At 45.0% G+C, this 17398-nt stretch overlaps 1 protein-coding gene across 1 annotated transcript in view; it reads left to right on the top strand.

Moving 5' to 3' along the window:
• NDUFA9 (NADH:ubiquinone oxidoreductase subunit A9) overlaps positions 1–17398 on the top strand; it is a 184134-nt gene that overhangs the window by 9275 nt on the left and 157461 nt on the right. Inside the window, exon 2 of the mRNA XM_086921297.1 lies at positions 8010–8180. Coding sequence (XP_086777423.1) covers positions 8010–8180 — 171 coding nt within the window. The remainder of the gene's footprint in view (positions 1–8009; positions 8181–17398) is intronic.

The following is a 17398-nucleotide window of genomic DNA, read 5'->3' as shown; positions in this document are numbered from 1 at the left end:
GACTGTAGTTAGGCCGCATGGACGAGCCTGCACCAGACAGAAGACGTTCTGTTTCTGCACCCTCGAGCCTGCCTCTTTGACAGCAGTAGCACCTTGAAAAGTGCCGCCTATCAGTGTCACTTAACACACAGAGCACTGTTACATTGAATACGCATATACAAAATAATGGCTAATGCAACAAAAGATAACAACACGTTGTTTAATTGTGAGTGGCATCCAAAATGTTTCCTGGCCCTTCGATTTCTGTCACACGGTGAGACACACACAAGGAATCAAAAAGATTCACAATATCGGGGACCTCAACTATATCACAATGACTGGAAAACGTTGCTGTAAGCTCGACCAACATTTTGTCACAAAAAGTGTTTATGCAGGAGCTCAAATTAATGACAATCAAGTGCTTGGTGTAGTTAGTAATAAAAATAGATGTTCATTTAAAAGAAAAGTCAGACAGTTTCGAATAACACTGTAAACGCAATCACACTTTAAATACTCGCACGTTTTAAAAAGTGCAAAAGTACTTCTTGTAAGGGCAGCTCATTTTCCTGCGCCTCATACTGGCTATGCTGAATAATCATCTGCTGACAACAGGAAAAAATGCACACGCTCCAGGAATGCCAAATACAGTTCCGAGGCTTCCGAGAGCAGACAGCAAAGAATGGTGCACGCGCGCCCAGCATCTGTCTTCAATTACCGCGAGCCATGACAGCTGGTAATTGAAGAAATATGGCCTTCTGCTGCGCGTGTCCGCACGGAATATGCAGGAAGCAGAGCAACTCTACAGCCTATGGCCTATTGCGTGCTGTCTTCTAAAAAGACAGGCATGCGAGGCCCAATTGCCTTGCAGCTGGCAACAAAAACCAGCAAAAATCACGAGCTTTCAGGAATTCAGTAGGTACAATTCTCGAAACCCTCACAAAAGGACTCTTAAGCCATGCCCACTTCATGGGACATAGGCCGAGCCCTAATGAGTACAAATGAAAAATATCACCCCACTCCTGGTACCAAATTGTAGTATGGACTAAGAAGGTAAATATGCTCTGAAGTCTTCGCGAATAATATCAGGAAAAGGATTTATTCCATAAGTACAGAACAAGGGAGCCCTGGCAGAGATGCTGATAAAGAAAGGCACCAACAGCAACTGTTGTGGAGGGACAGAACGTAGGAGAGTAGTACACACACACATTCTCTGTAAGGAATGCATATAATTAATGGAACAGTGAAATAGAATGAAATGCATACTACAGTACCCTGATTTAAGGGAGGAACAATACCTAATGTTGGCGTTGAGCGAAAACTAAATATGTTATGTGACTTCTAATGAGCCTTCAACACCATTCATGGCAAAATTCATGATGGTTGACACACCTCGAGTACAATAACCTGGTGTACCTCACCCTCAGCTGCCTACATCATTCTGCTCTCTTTATGAGGCTTTCCAGAGGATCTTTCTCTACCATTATGAACAATAATCCCTGGACGGATTTAGGGTTTTGCAGCTACTTTTGTTCTTTGTGTTTGAGGGTAATTTCAAGATTTCAAGGTCAACGGCGGTGGCGGTAAGAGGAGGACATTTTCTCTCTGCTAAAAAGTGCTGTTTTTCTGCTATTCAAAAAGTGGACCCCGTCGGAACCCAGGTATTTAAATTCAGCTTGAGCTTCACCCGTAGTGACTCTTGTGCAGGACTTGCACAAGAGCTACAAGTGTGGATCTTCTTGCACTGGAGGTGCACAAGGTTCGTTTGTTTCTGTTACTCTTGTGGAAAGCGTTTACAGGTTGCTTGATCCCTGCGCGCAGCACGTGACATGCACTTTGCATTGCGTGACATGCGTTGCAGACATTTTTGATATGGCCGAATACCTAATTAAATGTGTATTTCGCTGCATTCTTCAAGTGCTGATACGCACAGTTTAAATTCTTCTCATCGAAGCTGGTTTCTTCTACTATCCTATTTTATATGATCTGATTTCTCTGCTTTCTTCAGCACAGTTACACAAAGCTGACAACGTTTTTTCTGATTTATTGTGCATTGAGCGGACTCGCTGATGCACACAGCATTCAAGCTTGTGGTATTTCCTAAAATGTTAGTCATATACTCGCATCCTTTCACAGACACGCTGATATGCACAGAATTACCAGTGATGATTAATTGTTACATTTGCTATTTCATAAGACTGTCTCGTTCTTAATTCACCAATCGTTTTGTTTTGCTGTGTGTGTCGATACCCAGTGCTGATGCACACAGCTCAAAGAGTGTGTGTGCTTGCAATAATCCTGTCTTCGTGTTGGTTGTTTATGCACACATCTTTTACGAGGGAAGGACGTCCTACAGTCTTCCATTTGTGTCGAATCTTTGTACATCTCACAGGGGGTATAATTAATGATTCAAAATGCAGAATGTTACTGCTCTGCTGTTCTTTTGGTCTTCTCCGGGTGACACTCCTATTCCTGGGTTACAGTGGAAGAAAGTTTTTGCACACTATGCTAGAGTATGTGGTACTTCTCTGAGTGCTGAAAGAAAGTCTTCTTTGTTTATGCATTGTTTGGGTACCAAAAGTCAGGAGGAGTTTGAACATCTCTCTAAAATGGATTTGCATTATCTCCCCTAAGTTAGTATGGTGCTAGAAGGATATTACTTTGGCAGGAGAATGCAAAGACTGGAGGAGTCTATCGAGCAGTACATTCCCATATTGTGTAAATTAGCATCCACATGTTGTTTTGGAGGGACTTAAGAGGAAAGGCTTAGGGATCAACTGATGTTGGGCTGTATTATTGACAAAGCTAAGGATAGGTTATGGCAAAAGGACAATCCTTCACTAAAAAAATGTATCACCATGCTCAAAATGCATGAGCATTCGAAAGCCTGTGTGGATACCATACGCAAAGACAATTCTTTGGGAAGAGGTGATGGAGACGTAGTTAAGGAAATGAGTGACAAATCTTCTGACAAGTCTACCAAGAGTAAATCCGATAAAACCACTGTTGTGACTCAAATGTCCAACTTCAAAAGTTTTCAAGGTAAATGTGGTGACTCTGGTCATATGGCACATTTTAAAGCGTGTCAGGGGTGGAAGGTCATGTGTAGCAGCTGTGGGAAGAAGGGTCATATCTCAAAGTGTTCCAGATCAAGCGAAGAGCAAAAGAAAGTCAGGGAAGTGGACATCTATGAGAAATCTGTTGAAGATGTCAGTATTCTTCAGGTAAAGGAATATGTGAATGAAGGCCCGTTGGAAAGTATTAATCAATGAGTCAGTAGACCTGCTTTTTGACTCAGAGGTGAGGTAGGAGGGTGGGGGGGGCTAAGATCATTCTCATTCCAAAGTAATTTTATGAACAGCATCTGTTAGGTAAAGTTGGCTTGATAAAGCCTGACATTAAGCCGAAAGGTTATGAGGGAGAGACTATTGATCTTTTGGGTTATTTATGGTGCACAATTGATTTCAAGGGAAGGATTATCCCTGGGGAAAATGTATGTTTCTGTGAAAGGACACTCTTTAATTAGCTGGTTTATCCAGTGTGAATTATATGTGTATTTGGATCTGAATGAAACTACCTTTGTATGCTTAAGAGTTACCGGCTATTAAGATGGTGAGTGGGGGATGTGAAGTGTCAGAAGGTTTCCAGAAGTATTTGATTAGAAATTGAGCTGTTTCGGGAATTACGTCCATCAAATAAAACTTACGTTTGGAGCTATTACCAAAGTGGCAACATTTTAAATTTTCCCCTGATTGGTCAGAGAAAATATGAGGGCTGAGCTGGACAAACTTTTAAAGAATGGTATTATTTGAATGAGAAGCCACAGAGTGGTTTTCTACGGTTGTCATGGCTTGCAAGGCCAATGGTGAGGCTAGGCTGTGCATTGACTTGAAAGAGCTCAACAAAGCGGTGGTGGTTGATCATTATTCACTTCCTAACATTACTGAGATGTGTTCTCTTGAAGGAGCAAAACACTTCTTGACATTGGACCTATCTTCAGGTCAAGGTCAATCTTCATTTGTTAACCCAAGACCTTGCGGCTTTCGTCACACCATTTGTTACCTTCTAGTTTCTAAGAATGCTCTTCAGACTTATATCTGCGGCATCAGTGTTTCAGAGGTGAATGGAGGGTATTCTGAAGGGAGTTGATGGTGTCAAGATCTATCAGGATGATGTTTTGGTTTTTGGGGTTGATATCAAAGAACATGATGAGAGGTTGGCAGAAGTGTTGGGGAAGTTATTGGAGTCTGAACTCACACTCCGGGTGGGCAAGTGTAAATTTGATGTTCAAGAAATTGAATATTTAGGACACTTGGTATCTGCATCTGAAATTAAGTGTAATACTTCGTAAGTTTATGCCATCTGTAATTTGTGTCTACAATAAGTTTATTTCAAAGTTTGCCCAGAAAACTGAATGCATGCAAGGGCTACTCAAGAAAGGGAGTGAATTTGAGTGGTGTCAAGCGTGCAATGAAGAGTTTGAAATGATTAAGAAACATTTAAATGAGGCCCCTAATTTGGCAAGTATTGATCCCTCCAAGGTCCTGTATGTAATGACCGATTCGAGCTCAAAGGGGTTATGTGCAGTCTTGTTACAGAAAGTGCGAAGAATAGAGAACACCATCTTGTTCATATCCTGACCTTTGAGAGAAGCTGAAGGCAATTACTCAGTTGTAGAGAAAGAAGCTCTAGGTGTCTATTGGGTGGTGCACAAACTGAGGAAATATCTGTAGATTAAGAGCATTGAGGTATTACCTGATCACAAGCCTTTGAGAGAAGTTTTCACCAAGAAAGGCATTGATTTTGTATCTCATTGCATAAGAAAGTGGGTAGTAGCCCTGCAGGAGTTAGAGTTCAACGTCTCTTACTAACCTGGTTCGAAGAAGTTTTTGGCTGTTTGCCTTTCCAGGCTGTGTGGGGATGAGACGAAAATAGCGAAGGATCCTTGTGTGTCGGAGGACTGTGATTTCTTTGCTGGACAGGCGTTTGAAGAGTAGGTCAATGTCTGTGAGATTAGTGAAGGTTTGGTTTCAGAAACTGAATGGAGACCAAGTTTAGATAATGATCATGTATTACAATAGGTAATGGCTAAAGTACAAGGCAACTGGGGTGAGAAAAGTAATTGTGAAGAGGAGCTTACAGAGTTTTGGCAGGTCCGGAAAGAATTGGCAGTGATTGATGGTCTCCTCATGTGGGACAGCAAATTAGTTGCACCTGGTTGTTTGAGAGACAGATTGGTGGGTAACGCTCATGCTAGTCACATGGGTGTTTCTAAAACCAAGGAAAGAGTCAATAGAAGCATACTAGCGGCCAGCCGTGGATATGCATATGGAGAGGGTAGTTTGTGATTGAGTGTTGTTGATTGGGTCAGAGTGTGTGTGTTGTGATGAGATCCTGAAGTGAAGGACCCAGCCGATGGTAACAACAAGCTGGTGGTCCTTGGGTGGATCTTGCTGTGGATACTTTAGGTCCGGTCAAATTGAAGTCTCAGGACTGATCGGTATGTATTAGTTTGCCTTAATAAACATTTTTGAGATGGCCTGAGATAAAGGTAGTCAATTTAGTTGAATCTGGAGTAGTGGTTGGCTTTCTGGAGGAACTCTTTGAACGTGAAGGTTTTCCTGTATCCATTTTATTAGATAATGAGGTCCAATTTACCTCCCGGGTGGTGGATTTTTTTTTTTTCGTGAGAGCGAGGGATCAAGCATCAGAAGGCAGCGTTGTATCACCCTGAAAGCAATGGTGTAGTGGAAAGATTTGTAAAGGTGCTTAAAGAGACAATACAGATATTGCAACATCACTACAAAACCGTCCCCAGTAACAAAACCGGCACACAGACCCCCGGGGAAACGCTCCATACCCGCTGTGGCCAGTCCGGCCCTTACAAGAACTAGCTTAGCTGCGATTGAATCCATCAATGCTCATCAGTAATATGGTGCACCTTTTGGTACTTTAACATACCCAAATGACCATCAGGGACACGATTCAACAACGTAATCCATATATCAGACAGGTATTATTTTATCACCCCTTACCAATAGTTCATTCTGTAGGGCCAGCTCAACCTGCACTTTAGAATACCCACTCAATGCTCTCTTTATCTTATGCTGATCCGGCCACCCATGAATGATGTAACTTAGCACAGCATTCATGAATACATCCTTACCCATCTCAGCAATTCACTCTGTTATGGATGCATTCTTCAGTGTTTTCCCCGACAAATGGAACATACCTTACATTTAAGGCCACCTCACTCTCTTCCACTCGCTCTTCAGCCACTCCTATTGAGAAAGGCATAGTTAACTTTAATGTTATTCATGCTGGAAATGTACTCCACATTATACTGAAAAGCTTGCAACTTAGCGGTAAGTCTGGCCAGTTTTGTTATTAAAGATCATTTACAACTAGGAGATATCATATTTACCAATGGTTTGTGATCGATTCATAGTGTAAATCTTGTCCCCTCTAAAAACATTCAGAAATGCTTAGCTGCCAAAGCACATTCAAGCACTTCTGTATATCAGAACATATTTGCTCCTCTGGTTTCCACGCTCTGGATCCATACAATACCAACTACTCTTTTCTCTTACTTCAACACCCCAGCTGCTTGCTTCCACACTCATTATCCAATGTTTCCCTATGACAAATAGTTTCAAATACAGGATTGAACAATCTCCCTCTTACATTCTTAAAATGAGTGGTCTTGACGCTCCAAATAAATTTCAATGAACATCTTTGTGGTTCCACTTTATTTACATAATGCTCAACACATTTTGAGACTTCCCTGGTTTCTAGTTTTCAGAAATGTCTTGGGTTGGTAGATCTCCCTGGATGATAGCTGGTCCCAAATATCGCAGCTACCCACATCGCCACTAAGGGTATATATGAAAGGTAAAATCTTCATTAGACCATATGAATTGATACATGTGCGATACACAATGACAAAATATTTCAAACTGTAGCTCTGTTGGTGGTTCTCGGCATTGCATGTTTTGAAAACCAACAAACACAATATATCTTTGCAAGCAGAAGAGTCTGACTAACGTAGCTTAAATTACTTTATTAAATTGGTTGTTGGGGCAAAATATTACAGATGAAAATGTCACCTATTTCTCTTTTTTTCCCTTACTTATGGTCCATTAGTTTTTGATTGCAACAATACGTTTCTTCAGGAAAAGCATGAGCAATCTACACTAATCGCCCTTTTCTGAATTGCAAATTTTGTCTATTTTCCAGAATTGTATAGCTTTCTGGGTTCGGTCATGGGTATCACAACAATTTACACCATAAACTGCAATCCTGCCTGTTCTTGAAATCCGAGAAGAGGTTTATATTAGCACAGCAATCCTTTTGTTGATGCCATTTTTTTATATATATATAAAAAAACACTTTCTTGCTTAGCGTTATTTCCGGTTTTGTACCTCCCATGATCCCTGACTCCCCCAAAACTGCTATATTCTTGGATCCCTCCAGGGCTATGGATAAACCCTGGATACCAATATCAATCCAAAGGTACCTATAGAATCCCTGACGTGGGGAAAAGGGATGCAAATTTTGCCTAAATATGTTTGTGGGAAAAAGGTTATGACTACTTGATCATGAACTGCCCGAAATATCAAAAAGGGGGAAAAGGGCTCATTAGTGGAGATGGGATGGGGAGGTGTTGGAGGAAGCTTCGGTTCTTGAGGATTGAATGTTTTGTTGATATTACGTATGAGAGAAAATAACTGACATGCTGAAAGGAGCTCGTTAGTATGTTTAACTGATTTTGTTTTTTATTTTAATTACTTATATATGTGTTGGGGTATAGTTTCTTCTGTGAAATCAATATTTTGTTCAATAAAAGCTCTGTAGTGGGCACAGTACTTGGGGAATATGAAGTGTACATGAAGAGGTTGTCTTGTGGGTCAATTCTAAAACATTAAGGCTAGGGTATGTTTGAGAGTTTGCCCTTTTAATTTATTCAACTGTTAATTGGATTCTTTCTATTTGTCCTCTGTGATCCTATTAAGTATTTATTTTGTTTTATATAGGGACTGGGAGTGCACTTGCAGTGAGATATGTTCCCATAGCATTGCAGCAGCGAAAAATTCACCATGCCGTTGTCCCTAAAGGAAAAGGTGGTCGGTCTTCAGTCAGTGGCACAGTTGCAACAGTCTTTGGAGCAACAGGATTTTTGGGCCGATATGTTGTCAACAGACTTGGTAAGGTTTCCTCTTTTATTTAATAAAATATATAATTGATATCTGGGTTTTTAACCCCACGTAGACCACACCTCCACTCTATCTTCTTTAAACTCAGGCAGTGCTGTTTTTATTTTGCATTTGAATATTCCTAAATATGTAACAGCTAGAGTATTCAAAATGTATTTTACTTCGTATTAATTAACACGATTCATGCTTGGGCAATCCTTTGGCCTTGATTATATTATTTTCAAAACTCAAAGTTGGCAACAGATGATGCTCTCATTTAGTCTCCTGCTGAAATGATGTTTCATATACTACTCTGTAAACCTAGCACTTCATGTTTTACTCTGCTACCTCCACTTCAGGGGAAGTGATGTTTATGAGAACATTCTAGGCAAACAAGAATAGTAGGCACTGAATCAATTTTATTAAGTTCAAAAGGCAGAATTAGTAACTGTTAGTCATTGTAAAGCAAGTCTAATGTTATCAAAATATTCAGGGACAATTATAATATATAGCTCTCTTGCAATAACAAGTGTGGAACTTAATTTTGGTTATTTTTATAACCACATTAAATTGTTTAGACAAAAGGATTAAGTGTTGTTGCTGACCTCCTGTTCTTTCATTCTCCTAAAACAGTTAAATCCTAGTCTAATTTACTTTCAATTCACGTCTATGATGAACACACTTGGGTAAGAGTGCAAGATGAATACAAACCTACAGTGTGTCTTGTATCATAAACTGGACTCAAAAACTTAGGACCCAGTCATGAGTCTGGCGGTCTGAGAACCGCCAGACACGTGGTGGCGGTGCAGCCACCGCTGCACCTGCGGTCCGAACGCCCCATTATGACTTTGGCAGTCTGACCGCTGTCAGGGAACCGCATTCCTTGGCGGTGCTCTGGCCGTCCAGAAGTCGCAATATGCTTGGAGGGACAGCCGTGGTCACACCAAGCATATTACGAGTTGGCTTTCCGCCACGGTTTTCATTGCAGTTCCACCATAAAAAAGCGTGGCGTAAAGGAAACAAAAAGGGCCCTACAGGGCCCCCTGGTGCCACACGCCCTGTGGATGCACATAGGGGGGCTCAACATGTGCCACAACCCTGGTGCGCATGCACACCAGTTCCTGCACGGCATGGATGTTACAGTACACTCCGTGCAGGAACCTTGTGACGTTCTCATTCCAGTGCCGGCACGACCTCGTTTGAAAGAGGCACCGTAGCAGAATTGTGATTTACAATGCCAACAGTTGAAACTCGCACAAATGCGAGACCTATTGCATTGCAAATGCTTGTTTAAAACTATTTGTGATTAATTATTTAGTGATTTTGGATAGGTGACTTTCTCCTCCAGCTTATAGCCTTTTTTCCAGAGGCGTTCCACCCCTTTACGGTCCCATTTTTGCTCCAGAAGTTCTTGATTAAACCATTTGGCCGTTCAATTATGTTGTGTGTTGTTCCCAGTCTTCAAAGGAGCTAGAGCAAATATTTGTTTATTGGCAGTCTGCAGGCAAGTATCTAGTATAGGAGTGTTTCTAGACAATTTGGCGGTAAAAACATACGGGGTAACTAGCTACTATTTGCGTATATGTTTTACAGAGGCAACGTTATTAGGAAGGCCCAGGGAAGCTGATGGGTCATAAAATGATCAGACCAGGCCTCCGGAGCAGGGGGGAGTAACTTTTATGTAATTGCCGTTAGCAAAAATGGGGTCTAAGGTATGCCTCCCAATATGCGTGGGATAGTGAACCAACCAACCAGAACCCCAAAGTCCTTCACAAAAGACGATATTGAAGGGCATTGGGACTCTTCCATATGCTTGTTAATGTCCCTTAATACAATAAATGTTGAATAACTAATGACACAGGAAAGAAAAATATCCACCACGGCGTTTGAAAAAGCCCTGGCTTGTCCCGGAGTATGATATATCAGGAGGCCTGTTATGCAATGGGAACAAGTGAGCGATAAAGAAAAGAGGGCTGATTCACAGCCCGAGATGGTGATTTTCGTTAGCTTACATTGAAACTCACTTTAAAAAATCATTGCCATCCCTCCCCCTTTTGATTTAGTCTGTCCAGTCTCAACAAGACATATCCGTCGGGGACCGCATGCATAACTTATAATGCACATTGAGCATGTAACCAAGTTTCTACCAGAAATAGGGCTGCCGGCTGTTGCATACTCAGCAAATCTAAGATCTCAAATTTATGTTTACTTGGAGACCTACAATTTAAAAAAAAACATTTTGTCCATACCCCGGGAACCTCTTTCTTTACCTTCCATCGGCGTAGGTAGAGTATTAAAAAGAAATTTACACTTACCACAGCCCTTTCCCCAGAGCCAAGCTTAATCGAATGCAGGCATTCCTTAGCCACAGCTAGTCGAAGCGCTAATATTTCGGCAGTTGAGTAGCAAACTAAGTCCCCAAGAAAATGGGCAGGAGGTCGGGCCCCTGGCGTCGTCTAAGTGCAGACATGCTTGCCTTTGGCACACCTCCAATGTACGGACGCTCAGCTGCCATAGTTTTATAGCTCGCCGCTTATGCCATGGCTATTAGCCAAGAAGGAAAAAAACAGAGGAGAGGCGGACCACTCCCTCCAAGCCCCGTTACTCCTCTCCAACAGTGCAAAAAGAAAAACAAGGGAAGGAGAAGCTGCACACTACCAAATAAAAGTTAAAAACTTGAATGGCATTTCAAAAAACAATATTAGAAAGTCGGAGGCAGACCACCGAAATGGCTGCCAACCGAGGGAGGGAGCCAGGCACCTCCCTGCTCGTAGTGCGCTACAAGGAACTAAAAGAGGTGAAGAGCGAGGCACCTCCCTGCGCATAGAGCCCTTCAAGGAATTAAATGGCAACACTTCCAAATGGGCTTTCGGAGTCCAACTATACCAGTGCGTGTCTCTTACAGCAAAGGAGAAATCCGCAGACCCCGCACACCTGCCACAGTTTTATAGCCCGCCTGTTAGACCTGGCACCATTGGCGTGGGTCTCCCTTCCATTTTTTGCTGTTGCTTCATGTATTTTGCTGGTGTTAAATGCTTTGGGTACTAAGCCACTGCTGTCCAGTGACACAGTGCGAGTGCTCTCTACTGAAAATTGATGTATTGATTAGTGGTTCCATGATTGGATATTTGGCTTACTTGTCAGACCCTAGTACAGTGCACTGAGTGTGCCCAGGGCGTGTAAATCGAAATGCCGCTAGTGGGCTTGCAGCACTAGTTGTGCCACCCACAGAAGCGGCCTTGTAAAATGTGTCTAAGGTCTGCCATTGCAGAGCCTGCGTGCAGTCTGGTACTGTCATGCTGACTGGGCAAGCGCACCCACTTGTCAGTCCCTGAACCTTCCCTTTTCTTCATATTAGTCACCCCTATGGTAGACCCAAGGGCTGGGTGCATTGTAGAAGGGCCTTGTAAAATGTGTCTAAGGTCTGCCATTGCAGAGCCTGCGTGCAGTCTGGTACTGTCATGCTGACGGGGCAAGTGCACCCACTTGCTAGTCCCTGAACCTTCTCTTTTTTTCATATTATTAACCCCTAGGGTAGGCCCAAGGGCTGGGTGCATTGTAAGTATAAGGTAAGACAAACCCTGATGTGTGAGGCATGTCCTAATATTGAATTACAGCCCATTTCGTTTTTCACTACTGCAAGGCTACCTGTTCTCATAGGCCAGAATGGGCTGTTAGAATTGGTACACTTTATAATCCTAGCAGACTCGGAGAACCTGGTAGAAATTCGAGTTTAGTATGCCCGGACTCCGAATATTAAAATACATCTTTTAGTAAAGTTTATTTTAATATTCTGTGTTTGCAAATACCCCTTTTAGAAAGTAGGTATTTGCTTATTTATATATTTATTTTATTTTTAGAGTTTTATATAGCGCGAACTTGAACCAATTAGGTTATCAGAGCGCTTTACATAGCACCAGTTCCGTTACATGTTATCAAGCATTCTACATGGAATCAGTTACAAATACATAAAGAACACATTACTTTTTGTTCTAATGAATAGGGTATCTCTTCACACGAGGGAAGGTATACACCTGGCTCTACTCCGACAGTCACACAGGCAACTAGTCGTTAAAGCTATATCTCTAGACACAGGAAGGGGATACACTTGGATAGTTCTGGTGAATAGGGTATCTCTTCACACGAGGGAAGGTATACACCTGGCTTTACTCCGCCAGTCACACAGGCAACTAGTCGTTAAAGCTATATCTCTAGACACAGGGAGGGGATACACTTGGATAGTTCTAGTGAATAGGGTATCTCTTCACACGAGGGAAGGTATACACCTGGCTATACTCCGACAGTCACCCAGGCAACTAGTCGTTAAAGCTATATCTCTAAGCACAGGGAGGGGATACACTTGGATACAATCTACAAATCACATAGGATCCTAGTCATTAGAGTTATCTTCAATCTACACTGGAGGGATATGACTGGAAATACTCTAGGGTCACATAGGAGTGGTAGAGAGTATAAAGGTCCACGGCACACACTAACGATAAGAGTCAACTAAATAAAACTCACATAGGAATACACATAGGAAGGGATATGACTGGTTAAACTCTAATAGACGCATAGGGGTGGTATATGGTGTAGGGACTTCAGCGAAGACCAAAGCTTAGCATTGTTGCAATAGGTCAAAGATGCAATCACAGCAGAGAGGAATGGTGGGTGGGATGCAAGGTATGGAGGGAGGGCTAGAGTCCAGCGAGAACTGTCCGAAGAACAGCAGCAAAGTGTCATTCAGGGTAGCACACAAGTCGAGCAGTCCCGGAGGGAAGGTGGGAACCTAGGGGGGAGATGAAGAAAGAAGTCCAGGAGAGAAGGTGGAAGCCCAGGTGGGGGACGACGTTAGAAGCCAGCCGCAGGTGCGTCGCCATCCTGGAGAGCCTGCGGTCATCCGGCTCGGTGGGCGCGAGAGTGCGCAGGGTGGTGGGGGTGTTGGTGCGGTCACGCGTTGGCCATGGGGCGCTGCCCAGACATGTTAAGAGCAGTGGTGGTCATCCTCGCTCTGCGGTCACTGGCGGCCGCCATCCAAGGTCCAGGCGAGTTGCAGGGAGGGTGGTGCGAGGGGGAGCCTCTGCAGCACTATGTTAGCGGGAGGCTCCGCTAGGAATCAGCGAGCAGCCAGCGATCCTACCTCCCGGGTTGTTGTTGTCGGGTGGCAGATCAAACGTCCGGCAGATCGCAGAGGCAGATGCAAGCGAGTGTCACCGCCAGGGATCCCTGAAGAGGGCTCACCCCCGCAGGCAAGAGCCACAGAGAGAGCCTGCGGAGTTGCCCCTGGGAGAGGCAGCAAGCGCTGGGGCCAGATGGTCAAGCAAAGCAAGCAAAGGCGCCGATCGTTAGCTGGGAGTCACACCGGGCCGCCATTTTAGGGTCAGGCAGGCGGGGGAAGGCGGATTCTAGCCGTGGCCACCCCCGGTGTCTTGCCGCTACAGAGGCCCCCGGAGACTATCTTCAAATAGAGGCAGCCCCTGCGTTCCTCAGATTTCGCCTGTCAGCCCGTCAGCGTACCTCCCATAGATAGTTGAGGTCATCGGCGCTCCGGCCGCCATTTTGCCCGCGGCCGTCCTCTCCTCGCGTCTCCTCCAGATCCAGCTACCGCGGCGCCAGGGGCGATCGGAGCAGCCCCGCAGGTGTCCTGCACCTTCCGCTTCCTGTGGGTGCCGAAAACAGCCCCCGGGCCACTGGGGAACCGCCAAACTAGGCTCCCGAGCAGCGCCGAGCAGCGCCGGAGCCGGGAGCCGAGATTTGAGATTTGCCTAACCATTTGAGCCTGCCTCTGTCCGTTGTGTATTCTTTGTCTGGGTTTGTGTGTGACAGGGCTGGGGAATTCCGGGAGACAGGCTGGGGCAGCCTGGTGGTGAATAGAGAGATCTGCATCTATATAGTGGGGGGGGGGGGGGTTGCACCTGGGACTTGAATAGGGCTGGGCCTTCCCTCTACAGTGCCGGCTCCACCTCCTGTGGTGAGGCTGATGTCTCTGCCCTGCACACTGAAAGAAGAGAAGGAAGACTGTCAACAAAGTGCTCCAGGACTGTACTTGCCTTCCACAATGCTGGCTTCACCTCCTGGGGGCATTCTGATGTGCCTGCCCTGTGCTGTGAAAGGGAATGAGAAGTCTGGTGAACAGAGTGCTTTAGAACTGGTTTGGACCAGGCACAGGCCCCTCTCCCCTCGGAGAACAAAGGATATTGGGGTATAAGTATTGGGACCCTGATCCCATGAAATTAGATCACTCCTGGAACTGACAAGATAAAACCTCTGCAGAGAAGGGACCTGAAGAAACTGAGTAGAGACTATTCCCAAGCTGAAGTGCTGCTTGGGGGATTGGCCTGCAGTGGTTGCCTTGCTGCCAAAGGGAGGAGAGAGACTTTGTGGACTTTTCTTTTCAACTTGTGCAAAGATCTCCAAGGTCTTGTAAGAGAGCTTGCCCCCTGACCGAAGTCCCAGGACCAGTGGACTTCACCAGCTTTTGTGAATTGCTGCTGGAAACAAGTGGCTACAGAGGCAGGGAGCTGTGACCGACTCTCATGACCGGCCCGGTGTCCTGTAGGCACCGCACCAAGCAACGTCCGCCTCGAACAACGCAAGCTCTGTGCTCACCGACTCCGTCCTGACACAGTCAACGAGCCGTAGCCTGCACCGCGACTGGAAGGACACCGCAACGTGCAACATCTCGCTACACCGAATCGAACTGGTCTGACCGACCCGGTCACTGCTGCTGACTTCGAGACCTGTGACCGCACCGGAGTTGGGCACCGCCTCGCATGCTTTGCGACACACCGCTTGACTCTCACCCCTGTCCGGACTGATCGACGCCGACTCCCGAACTCAGGCTCTGTCGCCGCACCGTAAAGCTGTAAGCACCGCAACGAGCAACGTCCGCCTCAAACAACGCAAGCTCTGAGCACACAGACTCTGTATCGACGCCGTCTACTAGATGTAGCCTGCACCGCGACTGGAAGGACACCGTGACATGCAACACTTTCTTTTTTTACACCGCGACGACCTCCGTAACCGGTTCGCACATCCGTGCCGGCTGCCTCAAGGAAAATGTACTGTGACTGAGTCTGTCGACATTTGAGTGGGCCCGAACCGCAGCTGTCCGCTGGATTGTTAGACTCTGTGTTGTTTGCAGCAACGCTGTAGCCGGACAAGGCTACCAACTAGCACAGAACCTTGAATTAAGCCTTTTTAACCTGAACTCCTGAAACTTAATAGTACTGTGGATTCTTTTTGTCGTTTATTGGTCTTGTGATAACTCTATATAAAGTATAGCTTATTTTTTTTATATAAAACCTTTGTGGTGTCCATTTGTAGTGTTGTCACTGGGTTACTGTATGTGGTCACAACTGCTTAACTTACATCGCCTCTGAAATAAGCCTTGACTGCTCGCGCCACGCCGCCTAGAGAGTGAGCAGGGGTTATTTTGAAAGACTAATTCCCTTGCCCTGACTAGAGGAGAGGTTCACTACTTGTCACAATTACCTACCTGTGCCAACCAGAGACCCCCCAATTCTAACACCGCCTCTAAGGGCGTGGCTAGTGGCCAAGAAGAAATAAAACAGAGGGGAGGCAGACAACCCCCTGCGAGCCCCGTTTCTCCTCTCACAGAGTGCAAAAAGAAAAGCAAGGTAAAGAGAAACGGCACACTACCAAATAATAGTTAAAAACCTGAATGGCATCTAAAAAAACAATACTAGAAAGTCTGATGCAGACCACCTAATATGGCCACCAACCAAGACCAGGAGCCAGGCACCTCCCTGCGCCTACTGCGCTACAAGGAACTAAAAGAGGTGAAAAGTGACTTGGGAGCCCGGCACTTCCCTGCGCCTAGAGTGCTACAAGGAAACAAATGGCAACACTGCCAAATGGACTTTCATAGCCCAAGTATAGCAGTGCATGTCTCTTACAGTGGAGGAGATTTCCTCCTTCAAGTTGTAATCTGACGTGCTGGTGGTGGCAACTAATGCGGGGCCGCCGCAGTGGGGTGCCACCTGCCCTCGCACCACCAAAAGTCATAATTAGGCGCCTAATGCTTTCCTGTTACATGGTGTCTTGGCAGTCTAAAAACTGGACAGTTTAGTCCACTGCTTACTAAAGTCTTCTTTCGCACATTTCCCCTCGCCCCAATTATCTAAAAGTAAACATCCCTATCATAAATGAAGTTACAGAAATAATGTCCAAATGGGCAATTGCTCAGAGCGAAAGTGCAGCATGGACTATTGGATTGGTGCAAGTTGGGTGTCTATTGTAGTTGCAGAATTAAAAGTTGTACAGTGAAGTTGCTAGGTAACACCTTTCACTGTCTTGATGATTATGTGCGTGGGAACAGGCATTAACCACGCAAACTGAACCACACGTGCCATTACAACACCAGCATTACCACTATTGCTTCTACCACGCAAATGTGTTTACCAAACATATACCTTTACCACGCTTGCCTTTGCAACGATTTTCGTTGTAAAGCATATGCGTGGTAAAGGCAGTCAGCGCTCTGAGGAACAGGTGGGGAGTGAGAATTGAAGAGGGACTTTCTGCCCGGACAAGATTGGGAGGAAAGGGAAGGATCAGGCGTGACTTGGCGAGTAGTTTTCTGGTTTTAGGGATGGAGTTGGTGTAGTTTCTAGGGCTGGGGTCCGGTTTTAGTGCTCATGGTGGGGGCTGCTGGGGTGGGTTTAGGGCTGGGGTAGGGGTAGTTTTAGGGCCTAGGGTAGGGGTTGGGGTGTAACCTTTACCACGCATATGTCTTTACCAATCATGCCTTCACAACAAAATTTGTTGCAAAGGCATGCGTGGTAAAGATGTGGTCATGGTAAACACAATATATGATATCCATATCCATACTAATATAATAAAGAGAGAGCCCAAACCTTTGAGGCGGGTAATCTCAGGAACCACAGCACCAATCACAACACCCAATACAGCGTTGGAAAGGGCAGTTGCAGCAGAAGAACATAGGCTATGCAGACGCCCACCATATACATTTAAAAGGTAAAAGAACCGTGCCAGCAAAGTAGTCCCTTGTGGGTGTGAATGCGTTGTGCTGGGGGGCGTGACAAACGCTGGGGGCGTGTGGTACGTTCCTCCCTTCATGCCATGTCTCATATCGTGTGCTAATCCCAGCCTGCTCCCTATAAATACCCCTGCACCCCATAATCATAACCCAGCCTTACTCCTTAAAATACCCCAACACCCTTAAACACTAACCCTTCTTAACCCTA

Source organism: Lissotriton vulgaris, chromosome 1_1, assembly GCF_964263255.1.
Source record: "Lissotriton vulgaris chromosome 1_1, aLisVul1.2, whole genome shotgun sequence".
Lineage (NCBI taxonomy): Eukaryota > Metazoa > Chordata > Amphibia > Caudata > Salamandridae > Lissotriton > Lissotriton vulgaris.
The sequence above is the reverse complement of the archived record's forward strand: the minus strand, read 5'-3'. Positions and strand labels throughout refer to the sequence as shown.